Source organism: Brassica rapa, chromosome A09 (genome assembly GCF_000309985.2).
Source record: "Brassica rapa cultivar Chiifu-401-42 chromosome A09, CAAS_Brap_v3.01, whole genome shotgun sequence".
NCBI lineage: Eukaryota > Viridiplantae > Streptophyta > Magnoliopsida > Brassicales > Brassicaceae > Brassica > Brassica rapa.
In genome coordinates this window covers 28,114,481-28,128,268 of record NC_024803.2, presented here as the reverse complement: position 1 = coordinate 28,128,268, position 13,788 = coordinate 28,114,481, and the positions used below count along the sequence as shown (strand labels likewise).

At 30.8% G+C, this 13,788-nt stretch overlaps 1 protein-coding gene across 1 annotated transcript; it reads left to right on the top strand.

Moving 5' to 3' along the window:
• Nucleotides 1-6,045: 6,045 nt before the first annotated feature.
• Nucleotides 6,046-13,382, top strand: LOC103840498. The gene is made up of 9 exons (XM_033281371.1): nt 6,046-8,042; nt 8,143-8,416; nt 8,601-8,715; nt 8,787-8,911; nt 9,184-9,265; nt 9,338-9,449; nt 9,526-9,683; nt 9,751-9,871; nt 9,963-13,382. The coding sequence occupies exons 1-9, from the start codon at nt 7,911-7,913 to the stop codon at nt 10,221-10,223; spliced, it is 1,380 nt and encodes a 459-aa protein (XP_033137262.1). The 5' UTR covers nt 6,046-7,910; the 3' UTR covers nt 10,224-13,382.
• Nucleotides 13,383-13,788: the final 406 nt, after the last annotated feature.

Here is a 13,788-nt window from a genome sequence, read left to right as displayed (position 1 = left end):
TAACGGGCTGGGCTGCAATTACGATTTGTTGGTCTGGGTTACCAGTGACGTGGCAGAATGAATGGCTGAGAATATTTTGCCTATGTGGCATCCTTTATAACATCCAAAATTAGTAGCTTTTATATAGTGGGATTAATAAGCGGTAATATGTTAACTCTTAACAACGATGAAACATTTAAGACACCAATATTTGTATTCGTTATTTTACAATCGATAAAAATTATAGTGTTGCAAAATTTTAAAACCATTTAATGAACAAACATTAGCATAAAAAAACTCATTCGGCGCATTCGTGCGATTTATCATCTACTAATATATTTGTTTGGCGGTCCTGACTTTGAAGTTTAGTATCGAATCTATCTCAAATTAGGCCGAATTCCTCAAACCTCAATTAACATAGCCGTTATAGTTTTACATAAACTATTTTTTTTACATTAACATGAAAGACTCATCTAAAACTTTGCAAAGCAAAATGGTAACTCCGCATCCATATGAATGACATACGACTATTGTTGCCTAGCACCGCGTGCAAGACTAATCTCTCTTGTATTCTGCGTCTGGGATATATGAATGAACTCTGAGTGATTAAAACTTCATTTGGTGTCTTGATATCTTCCAAATAACTATCAAAAACATGTTATTTTTCTAGTTTCGAAACCATTTTCACCAATCAAGAATAATATGTTGCGAACGTGATATGATATTGTCTTAAATTCTTCATGCATTATATCGCCCAAATGAGCGCTTCAACTTCCATATTTGCTCAAATCTGTTTCAATAATTTAGTTTAGTTTTATAATAACTTTAAACTAAAAATATGATTGTTTTATATAATTTTTATTTGAAATATGATTTGATGTTTTAGTATTTATATTTTATAATTGTACATACTTATTAGCTTTTTATTTATTTTGTTTATTAATGTATTAATTATTTTAATAAATATATTTTTTGAAAATATTAGTTTTATTTTAAAATATTATATAGGTTGCTAGACTGTTAATACAACATTATAAATAGTCCATCATACATTTTACGTATATTTTATTTGAAGAACATAAAAGAATTATGGGAGATATTTGCTAAAACCAATCCAAATATTCAAGTCAAATGTAAAAGTGTTCCCCACTTTCAGTCAAATGCAAAACCAACATAAAAGAGTAGTGAAAATACTATTCAACCCTTATGACCAAACAAAAAACAAAAATGTATTTTACGTTTCTATTCTTTGGAAGTCAACACGTAATAAAAGAAGTCTACATATATATAGACTTCCTACGAAGTCTACTTTATAGACTTGTTTTGTAGTCTACACTCTAATTTGATCTACTAATTTAATTTTGAAAATGTATAAAAATAATTATTGTGATATTTTTAACTAATCATCAATATAATGGATAATATGAAGTAAATAAATTAAAATTTCATATAATCGAACAATTTTGAAGAATATATACTAATTTGGTTATCATGTGTTAGACTATGTTCATAGTTTAGAAACAAAAGGTTCTAATATGTTATGTCTTTTAGTAGTTGATTTCATAGGGTTAGATTTTAGATTATGTTTTTTTTTTTGTTTTGTTAACTTAAAATCTGCATATTAATGTTTAGTAGTTTATATTTTGTATAAATGAGACTTTTTGATTATCAAGCAAAACATTTAGGGTTTGATATTTGTGGTTTAGGGTTTCGTAGACCTACAATAAAGTCTATTTATCTGAAGACGTCTTTTTCAGTCTATATTTTTCAATTTGTTTTACAAAAAATCATTATATTTAAACTAAGTTAAGTTCCTTACGAATAAAAAAGTGAAATCATATACTATAACTATTAAAAAATAAAGAAATAAATTAAATAAATCATATATTAAAATTATTAAAATAATAAAAAATAAACAACAATAATTAAATTATTATAGTAGACTTCCAAAAAGGTCTACTATGTTATAGTAAGATCTACTCCAAAATTTTAATTTTAGTAGACTTCAAACGAAGTCTACAGTATCGTAAATTTTAACCTAGTTACATTTTTGTCTCCCTATATAAACAAAATTTATACAATCTCTCTCTAAAGTGGCTGCACAAGTTTTTAAAACTCTCTCCCTTCTCTCTAAAACTTTCTCTCTTCTCTCTAAAATTCTCTCAATTGTTTCTAAATCTCTCTCATTATCTTCTTTCTCTCTAAAATTTTCTCAAGTCTTTCTCACAATATTATCTTGTCAGTTTAGATATTATGATTTATGGTTTTCATCTTCTCCTTTAAAAAATGTAAGTTTTAGATCTATAGATTTTAAATGTGTATTCTTATGTTTATTTCTCACAATATTATCTTTTTTTAGTAGGTATTATCACTCATGGATTTCATCATCTCTTCTAAAAATGTAAGTTTTAGATTAATAGATTTTAAATATGTATTTACATGTTTATATTCAAATAAATTTATAGATCAAGCTCTCTACATTAATTTGCTACTAGTTTACCTTATAAATTCTATTATGTAAAGTATTTTCAGATTTAAAATTATTTTCACATTTCAAAATATATAGATTTTTTCAGATCTGAAAATTATCAGACAATGTAGACTCTAAAGAAGTTTACTAAAGCTTGCAGACTTCATATGAAGTTTACTAAACCACAAAGTTTAAGCAGACTTCATTGGAAGTCTACAAAAATATGACTTTAATTTCTTTTCTATGTTTTTTAATTATATTATCTTATTTTGCAGGTATTTTCCTCCATAGTTGTTCTCTTCTCCTCCTAGAAATGTAAGGTTTACATCTATAGATTTAAAATATGTGTTCTAGTATTTATATTCAAATAAAGTTACATATTAAAATTCATATTAATATGTCTTTAATTTATAACTATTTTGTCTATTAAATCATATTTTTAAAAGTTTTTTACATTTAAACTTATTTCATATTTTTAATGTATTATTTTTCAGATCTATTTTTTTCTATAGAGTAGACTTCATTTGAAATCTACTTAAAACTTACGGCTGGTAGACTTCATTTGAAGTCTACTAGCCTTGACTTTTAAGCATATTTCATTAGAAGTTTACTCAAATATGATTTTAATTTTTATCTTATTTTTCAAAATTTTATTTTATTTTGCAGGTATTCTCTTCCAATGTTTTCAAATCATCTTCCCAAAAATGTAAGCTTTCCATATATTCATTATAAGATATTTTGTGTTTATAATGAACTAAATTTATAGATTCATACATTATATTTTTGCTTTGTTACAAGGATGACAAAAAAACCATTTTTGAAATATTTTCCAGAACAAAGTATTTTCAAATTTTCTAAATGCATATTTTTAGATATGAAATTTTTTCCATTAGTGTAGACTTCAACTAAAGTCTACTAAACAATAACTTTACGTAGACTTAATAAAAAGTCTACTAAAATATGATTTCATTTTTTATCTTATGTTTTTCTCATAACTCTATCTTATTTTGCAGGTATTTTTTCCAAGACTTTATTTGAAGCATCAAGATTATGAAAAATCAAACATACTCAAGAATACTTTTTAATATATTGCTCTGTAATAACTTTCATAATAAAATGTTAATTTTTAAATAATTTTTTAATGCATAATCTATAAACATTGTATTCATTTTTAGTTGTTTTCACTTGTATGATATTATTAATTTTTTGTTAGATATCAATTTTATCACAAGATCTAACCAACCAAACAAGTAAAACCACCATAAGCTAAAATAATAACAAACACACATGTGAGAAGAAGAAAATCTATACAAAATTTTTCCAAAAATTTTCAAGAATAACACTAATCAAAACAATTTGCAATAAGTATCAAGTGTATAATTATAACACATTAAATTGTGAAATTCATCCAAGACCATTAAAATTTTACTAACATACACTGTAAAATAATTAAATCATGAAAAAATATGATGAATAATACACAAATACACTTTTAATAGAATTTACGACGTAGACTTCAACTGCAGTCTACATTTGTAGATTTACAAAAACGTCTACACTTATTATCTAACATATAGTCAATCCAAAATTTTTTAGTGTATTGGCGCAGGCTTGATACACAAAGGCGTACAAAGTGTATCTTAGATAACTCGATCAAGTTCTGTACTTGTCGATTATTCGTGACAGGCATAAGAGGAGTATATTCCTATTCGGAGTCATTTATTTTAAATGATGTTTGGTAAGGAATAGGTTAGTACCATCTTCTCAATTTTGTTATCCAGATCATAATCTTCTTGTGTTATTCCAAGAAGTTTACCATGTGTACAGCCATCATGCACAAGAAACATTCTTCAACCTTTCCGATTCTTCATCCTTTTCGAATATTTTGTCACCCAAAATGTCATTGGCCCATGCTTCACACTCGCTCTAAGTTTCCAACCACATCCTTGAACACGACACTTAGCCACATACAGAGTTTTTGTTGTCTTATATGCTGAAAATGTAAATTTATATTCCACAGTCTCCGCCTTCAGCTTTGAAACAAGCTCAGCCTTACTAGCAAAACTATAAACGAAGACTTACAAATACGTCTACAATTATTAGCTAACAACATTGTCAAATCAAATAAATTATACCTTCATAATTATAAAAAAAAATTCTTTTCAAAATCACTCAAACCCATTAGGATTAACTAACACACACTGTCAAACAAAAAAAAACTAGAAAAAATTTAATGAATAATACACAAATTCACATTTTTATAGATTTTTCTATGAAGACTTAATATTTAGTCTCTGAAGATGTTGACGTTCTTTTCAGTTTACAGACGTAGACTGTCAAATAGGTATACTCTTTGGGTTGGTTTTTGCAATTGACCAATTTACGGGTTGCTTTCTATAGTTGAATAAAAGTTGTAATTTTGTACATGTAGACTTTCATTTCAGTCTACAATTTAAAAATGTTACTTTTTGCAATTGACCAGAATTCATCCAAGATTTGACTTTCAGAACTAGACTTCATATGCAGTCTACATGTTTGAATTTTTTTGAAAGAGGTTAGTTTTGCAATTGACCAAGTTTGACTTCAAATCAGTAGATTAAAATGAACGTCTGCGGGTGTGTAGACTTCTTGTGAAGTCTACTCTCAAATCCGACGGGTTGGTTTTGCATTTGACCAAAATAAAAAAGTAGACTTTATACGCAGTCTACATTTTTTTTTAAGATAAGAAGACTGCATATGAAGTCTACAATTTAATAAATTTTTGATTGCTTTTTAAACTTTTTGGTCAAACACAAAACTAACCTATTCAACGAAGTCGAAGTTTTGGTCAAATGCAAAACTGACCTTTTATAGACTTCGTTGGCAGTCTACATTTTGTAGACTTCCGTTGAAGTCTATTTTGAAAAGTCAAAAGTTCGGTCAAATGAAAAACTAACCTCTTTTAGGTAGACGTCTTAGTAAGTCTACCGAAAGTTCTATTTTTGTTGTCAAAGGTAAAGACGGAGACTACTGGGGAAGTCTGCGTTAAAAAAAAATTTGTCTGGTTAATTGCAAAACTAACCCGTGCGTCGACAAATAGACTGCATCGTAAGTCTCCACGGAAGCATAGACATACAAAACAATCTACCGTCGCGATACAGATCTGAAAAAGAACGAAAACCATGTAAATAGTTACATTTTTCATGTTTAAAGCTCGTTTCCAACCTTTTCAACCGTCCAAACTCCAAATATGAGCAAAAAGAAGCATCTTTAACGATTCACTAATGAAGAAACTCGAAAATATGAAGTTTGTGATTATGAAAATGATAGTTATGAGAGTTTTTTAGATGGAAATGTAGAGGAGATGAGAGGAAATGAAGTTTTTTGGGTTATAATGAGAAAAAAAGTGGTTGAAAATTGAATTTTAGAGCTTTAGAGCTCAAAAATGGTGGTTCATGGTGGTTGGAAAAATTGATGATGATGGCATTTTTATAAATAAGAAGAAATGGTTAGGGTGTATTTGATTTTTTGTTAATTTCGAAATTAATAAAAAAATAAATAAAAATGGCAATTTTGTGAATAATTCAAAAACATAAGGATAGTATGAAAATTTTATTGATGAATAGTTGGACAAAAAAAAAGGGGTTGATTTTGGGTTTGACTTGAAAATATGGGTTGGTTTTGAAAAACACCCAAGAATTATCTTATAGGCATAATACTATTTAATTATGTTTTGCAATTAATGTGTGATTGAAGATTTTGATAGTAGAAAATTAGTGTTTAATTTGTCAGAAATGTTTTTTACAATTAATGTGTTTATTAATAGTTAAACTATAAAAGTTTTACAATTAATCATGAATGTGATAGAATAGTATTTAGATTTAAAATTTAATCATGATAAATATTTGGATGAACTTTAATTATTAATATCATATAATAATACTCTTGATTATTTTTTAAAATTTATATATGATAATATAAATTTCAGATTTAACTCTTAATCATAATAAATATTTTATTGAAATTTAAATAATATTAAACATTTTTTAGATATAAGAAAATGGGAAATAAATATATAGAATTTTAAATAATCTTAAGTGGTACTTTTATTGAAATAATCAAACAAGTATTAAAAGGGCGATATACTGATCAGAAACGATGTCCACGTCGGACAGTTTAATCAACCAATCACATTATAATGTTTTGACACGTCACTGGGCTTTGCATTTTAAAAAAAAAAAAACAACGTGATATGGTTTGGGCCATGAAGCCCGCGGTATTATAAAAATTTGACGTGATATTAGCTGGGCCATAAAGCCCATTATTTCTAGAGACGGAGAACGAGAAGTGCCGACTCGAGATCCCCTTCGTCAGTCCTTCAACCCTACTTCCCTCTATCAATTTGGTACCTTTTGATCTTCCTCTTCTCCGTTCCGTTTCATGATTCAATTCTCGAACCAACAATACATCCTCCACTTCGTCTCTCTTTACTCTCATTTATGGATTCGCTTTGCTCTTCTCATCAAGATTTTATTTATAAAGCTCTCGATCGAAGTTTTATTTCGATCAAACGTCGTTCTATATTCTCATTAGTACATCGCTATTGCAATGAGTTCCAATAGAAAATCTGTGTTCTCTGGTGATTCCCGCTCGGAGAAACCAAAAGACGGTGAGGCTGGCGACTTTTCCGGTCCGATCAAGCCTATCGGCACACACGATGTCTCTTCCGGCCTCTCGATTGGCGATCCCCGCTCGAAGAAAGCCAAAGGCGATGCTTTGGTATCCTCTCCAAGTCTGACCAAACCCAGCGGCAATAGAGGTGTCTCTTCTGGCGTCTCGATCGGCTCACCTAATTCGAAGAATCCTAGTGGTAAGAACCGAATCATTTCGTTTGATTTTTGCTAAAAGTGCTTCTAGCTATTATATTAGAAAATTATTTTTTTCTGATGCCATATAGCCGACCAAATCCTTTTGATAACCCAAAAAAATTATTCAGTTTGAGTTTGTGTTTTAGGACAGTGAGATCAAACAAGTAAATTTTTTTCTAATAGTTTTTCTACGGTACATACAAAAACATATACAATTGTGTTAATGGTAAGAACCGAATCGTTTCGTTTGATTTTTGCTAAAAGTGCTTCTAGCTATTATATTAGAAAATGATTTTTTTCTGATACCATATAGCCGACCAAATCTTTTTGATAACCCAAAAAAAAAATTATTCAGTTTGAGTTTGTGTTTTAGGACAGTGAGATCAAACAAGTAAAAATTTTTCCAATAGTTTTTCTACGGTACATACAAAAACATATACAATTGTGTTACAGAGATGAAACTAATTATATGATGATGGCAACGCTCATATTTCTCTGTAGGTCCGATCATTCAGACCACGAAGACCAGTGTCTCTTCAGGCGTAAGAAGCAAAGCTGCTGTCTCCTCTGGCGTCAGGGGAAAAGCTATTGTCTCCGCCAACGTTGGGAGAGTGATGTCTTTCAAAGATGTGAAATTTGGACCTCATGAAAGCGAGTTGAGGTTTCGGTTGATCCACTTTTGGGAAGCTCGCAATGTTCGGACGAAGTTGCTTATCGGTCTCGAAATGCTTCTCATCGACCAAGAGGTATAAGCCGTTTATTCAAAGCTTATGATAATATTTTTTTTAAAAAGATTTACTGACTAACTTTTCTAATTCAACTCAATCTCTTTAATGTTGTTAACAGGAAACTATTATTCAGGGCTTCATCCCAGCTGGGAGGATGGACACTTATTTGCCACACATGAGAACTGGTGGCATTTACAGGCTCCATAATTTTTTCGGGTCTAATAACAAGACATTGTATCGGGTATCCGAGCCAAGTGTCACCATCACCTTCTCATCGACCTCTGTCCTCTCTGATCTAGAGGACAGTTCGGTTTGTTTCCCTGAGGACCGTTTCCGATTCTATGGATATGAGGAGTTCAATGCTGCCTGCGACTTGAAAGGGGATCTTTATGGTAAGTTCTCACTGTTTCTATAGTATCATGTTTAATCTAATCATATATGATGTGTTCTTACTCGATGAAATATATCAAGCATTGTTAGGCTATGATAATGTTTTGATCCAGTCTTAAGTATTTAGGTTTCATGGCTGGGTTTATAAAATATAAAGTATTGAGTTTGATTTTTTTTCTTTTGCAGATTATGTTGGCCACATCAAACTTGTGAATGGGCAGGTCCTCAATGACAGTCTCGTGGTAGATGAAGCCGAGATAGCTTCAACCCGACGAGTTCTGCTTCATGTTCAAACACATGAGTAAGCTACTCTATATCTCATTTCATGTTCATATATCGACTCTCTTACCACATGTATATTGGATGTTATAGTGGTCCGGTGATGAAGATGTACCTCTGGGACAAGGCTGCTTCAGACTTTGGTGAAAGATTCAAGGCGTCTGGAGGAACTGCGAGTGTTATCTTAGTCACCACCTTAAACCCGAAACGATATGGAGGTTTGTATCATCAGCTTTTTCTTATCATTTTAAGAAGTTGCATAGGATGGTCAAGGAATCTTATCTGGTTAGGTTAGTTTTGAGCAGTAGACCTGCGTTAATTGAATTTAGAGCTTATTAGCTATGAGACATTTGAAAAGTATGTGAATAATTGATAGTTGATTAACCCCAATAGGTTCTGCAATAACAAATGTTAGATATATATATGCATAACTCCACGATTCGTTTTACACTATAGTTTCCTATGTATTATAACATTGCAACCGTTGTAGGTGCCCTATGTCTCTCTTCTATGGCGTCGTCAAGGATATTTATGGACAGTGATGTTCAAGCAACCCGAGATTATCTCAATTGGTAAGCATTCCTGTTTTAAATATTGTTTTTGTTATTTCAGTATCGCAATTGATGTTTGGAGGTTGTCTTCAGGTTGAACTCGAACTTGGATGTTGCTAAGAGAGTTGATGCAGACGTTGTCACTAAGACTGAGACAGTGACCATAGGCGAGCTCTTTTCTTATATGAAGCAGGCAGATGCTAAGGTCGTGCATTATCAATGTATAAATATTCAGTAGGATAGTCTTAGTTTCTGATATAATTGTTAAAAGTATTGTGCAGGTTGCTTGGTTTGAGTGCATAGCAACCATTGGTGATGTTGTACATGGTTCGGGATGGTATTACATAGGCTGTGGTGGGTGCCATACAAAGGCAACCAAAGGGCCTACCACCCTTATGTGTAAAAAGTGTGGGAAGAGTGATATTGTTGGTGTTGCACAGTAAGTGATTCATTTTACCTATACTCATGCGTTCGATGCATTCACTATTAATCTTCTCATAATACAGGTACCTAGCCAAGATATCTGTGTACGACAATAATGACCAGGCGGTTTTTGTGCTCCTTGGTGACTCTGGTCATGAGCTGTCTGGGAAGAAGGCTTCTGAGTTGGTTGAGAGTTATTTCGAGGTAGTTACAAACTTGTCTGGCTTTGTTATTTAACTGTATACTCCCAATATATTTAAAAATGTATAGTGACAATTGTTTAAATGTATATTAGGCCAACGAGGATGAAGGATCTGATCACTTGGTTCCGGTCCCTCAAGCTCTGATTGATACCATAGGCCAGACTCGCAAGTTCATTGTGAAGGTATCAACCCACAATTTGACTGGCAAGACCCAAACTTTGACTGTGACAAAGGTGCTCACTCCAGAAGATCCCGATATTGGAGTCAATTTAGAAGAATCCGATGGTGAGAGGGTGAAAAGGGCTGCTGAAAACATTGAGGGAGAAGAGCCCAAGAGAGCCAAATGTGGCTAAGGTGTGATTAGTGGTGGTTTTATGGTTACTAAAACTCTATGCTTCATTTCTTTTCATTTTCAGACCTTGGTTTTGCAACATTGAACTTATCTTTCTTAAAATAACGATGGTTACTCTTATTTTAATGTTTTTTCTTCAAGTTTGATGTTTGGTTATTTTACTTTTGTTATATCTGATGCTTTTTCCATCTTTGATTGAGCCTTTAACTTTTAGTTTGCTTGCTTGATTTTTTTCTTTCGATACTCCCTTAAACAGAACATGTTATAACTGAGCCTGCACTTAATTATTTCTCTGAAAAATGAGGAAACTAAGATTGTTAGTAGGCACAGAGAATGGCTAGATACATACACATTATTTTTAAGTATTTTGTAGTAGCTATGAAAGCAGCCGTTTTTATATAAAAGCTTTTTTTAATATGAAAGCTTTTTTTTTACGACTAATATGCAAGCAATGTTATATTTGAATATAAAAGCTTTGTTATATTTTTGTCAACTGATCTAGAGAATATATATTCATAAAAAAAAAGCTGAGAATAATACTTAATAAAAAATTAATTATTAATACAAATACATAGTCAAATGAACTATAATGAATATGTGATGTTTGAATGTTTCCACATCATTGATGTTTGGATGTTTGAAGGATTGGATTATATATATATTACCTATGCATTCACATATATTAATTTTATTTTTTTAAAAAATATTGTGATCTAAAACATTACTGTTTTTGGCTTTACGCAAACGGGTTACGAGCATTCAAATCTTATATGTTTTTGGTTAAATAATAATAGTTCAGGAATAATAAAGATACACGATCCAGTCAAACATAACAAACGATACTGCATTAGTGCCTCATATAACTCATACTCAGGAACCCCCAATGGACTTTTCGGCTTTACGCACCATTAGCATAATGAACAAACTCCTTATCCAGTGACATACCTGAGATTAACTGGTCAACCGGTCTGAAATCTATTTATTCATCAGGCAACCAGTTCTCTGGTTACATTCCTTCCAACCATTTCTCAACAATGGTTTCTCTGAATAAAGCTTGGCACTCAAACTTCTCTTCATTTTGAATAAATCTGTACCCTTATTACAAACAAAAACATTGAAATTTATCATCGGGGAGTACACCATCAACACACTCCTATTACAAACAGAAATATTGAAACTTATCATCGAGGAGTACACCATCGACCCACTTTTCCGCGCGTAGCGCGGAGAAAGGCTCTAATAATATATAAAAATCTAGAATAATAGATCTATGTCCTACTTGATTTAATTACAGTATGTATTAATAATGTCAGAACTATGATCTTTTATTAGGTTATATATATTTTCTAATTATTGGAAATTTGTCAAGATTTCATTGTATTGTTTTTCTTTTATGTTGTCGCTCATATGGTCTTTTATGTTCTTCTTTTATTGATTAGTATCCTTAGGTATTATAGTCTCCAATTTATGAATGTATATTGAATATTATTTATATCTTTCTTTTATGTTGTAGCTCATATAATACCTTCAGGGGCGGACCCACCATCAAAAGAGGTGGGGCATGTGCCACACACTGTTTTCTTATTTTTCCTTAATAACTAAATAAAATTCAATTTATTTCTAGTCTAAACCAAAGACAAAAATGACGTGCCCCACCCAATTTCCATGTATCAGGCCTATTAAAATAAATCTGTGTGTTATAGCCCAACTTTAAATACAATTTTGTTTATTATTTAGCTTAAATAACTATCCTACTATATAAAAGGGGCTAAATTAAAGTTCCCTAAACACTGCCACATAGGCAAAAAAATCTTCACCAATCATTCAGCCATGTCATTTCGGATTGGGTTTGAAATTAAAAAAATTTAGTCACCTTTGCAGCCCATTTGATCCATCTCGCAGCCCATTTAAACCATTCTCACCAGCCCACTAAAACATCTGGAGTTCTCTGATTCCTATAAGTTTTTATCTATTTGAAGCGTGGATTTAATAACGTTATCGATTGATTCAGATCAAAGGCCCTAAAGCCCCATTCTCAGGCCAAAATAGTAAAAATTAATTTTTGGTATTTTATATAAACGTGTATTCCGTGTAGTTGAATAAGAAAGCCTAACCAATAGTAGTTGATACATGGTATAGTTTTCCATCAGTACCCACAGTCAAAATAACAAAATATTTTTCTTTCTAATATCAGAGTCATCAAATGAGAACAAGATGACACGAAAACGTGGACGGGCCGCTAGAGATACGGAATAAAGTGAAAAGTATACACAAAATTTAATAGAGACATGTCTCGCACTAATTGATCAAACAATTACAATTATTCATTTATTTAATCAACTTTTTTGCGGACAGCTCTATCTGCGGGAATTATGCAGCAACATTTCGCCCCTCAATTCTTTGACTGTGAGTTATCCATCTATTATTCACAAGAAACTAATACTATATAAATATATATATATATATATATATATATATATAATTAATTGATAATTTCATACATATATTTTACTAATAATGCTTTTATGGGAAAAAATGTTCCCTCCGTAGGTGGCTGTGAAGTATGTGCGTGTATTTATTGACTAGATGAATATTAACACACATTTAAAATTTAAATCCATGCAGTGTCAAAAAAAAATACACGTGGCATGCGAAGGACAATATTGCTATCTAAAAGTCAATGTTTTTAAATCCGACCCGGACACTGAACCGGACGATTTACCGGGTTGCTGGGTTACTGGGTCGACCGCAGGTGAACTGCGGGTTAATAAATAAATAAATTTTATTATATAATAATATATCAGCTATGTACAATAAAAAAATAGAAACTAAAGTTTTAATTTTCTAATTTTTTTTAAAAAACATAAAATAATAGTTTGGATATGTATATGTTTTATGTTTAAAAACTTTTAGAAAATACTTTACTTTTATTTTTATATTTTTATTTTCATTTGACATACAAAATATCAAAAAGTAGTTTAGACTATCTAAAATTTTCTCCAACAAAGTAAGATTTACGACATCTCAAAAATCAAGACATAAAATTTATAAATATTTAAATGTCTAATTGAATAATAAATTAAACTTCAAATACAAAATAAACCAAAAATAAAAAATTATTGTAATAAAATGTCGATAACGGAAATAAACTAACACCAAATCACATCAACTAATTTTAGTTATCTCTACCATCGTTCACTTCATTTTCTTCAGGTGGCATAGTGAAACTGAAATCTTCATCAAAATCTAAAAATCACAAATATAAAACTGAAAAAGAAAAACCTAACTTTTTTTGTCAGCATCTAACTTCTTAATTGTAAATTTAGAATATAAAATATAATCTAAAAACTTAATCAAAAACTTTAAAAAATGAAGTAAAAGTTATTTATTGGTTCGTCCGGTGGTTCAACCGGTATCGGATTCCGGGTTTTACTGGATTTTTACGAGTTTTTGCGGGTTTTTAAATATTGGATTTTTCATAAAATCCAAACCGGATTTTTTCTGAATCATCGGGTTTACCGATTCAACCGCGGGTCCGGGTCGGGTTTCAAGAAGGATGGAAGGCA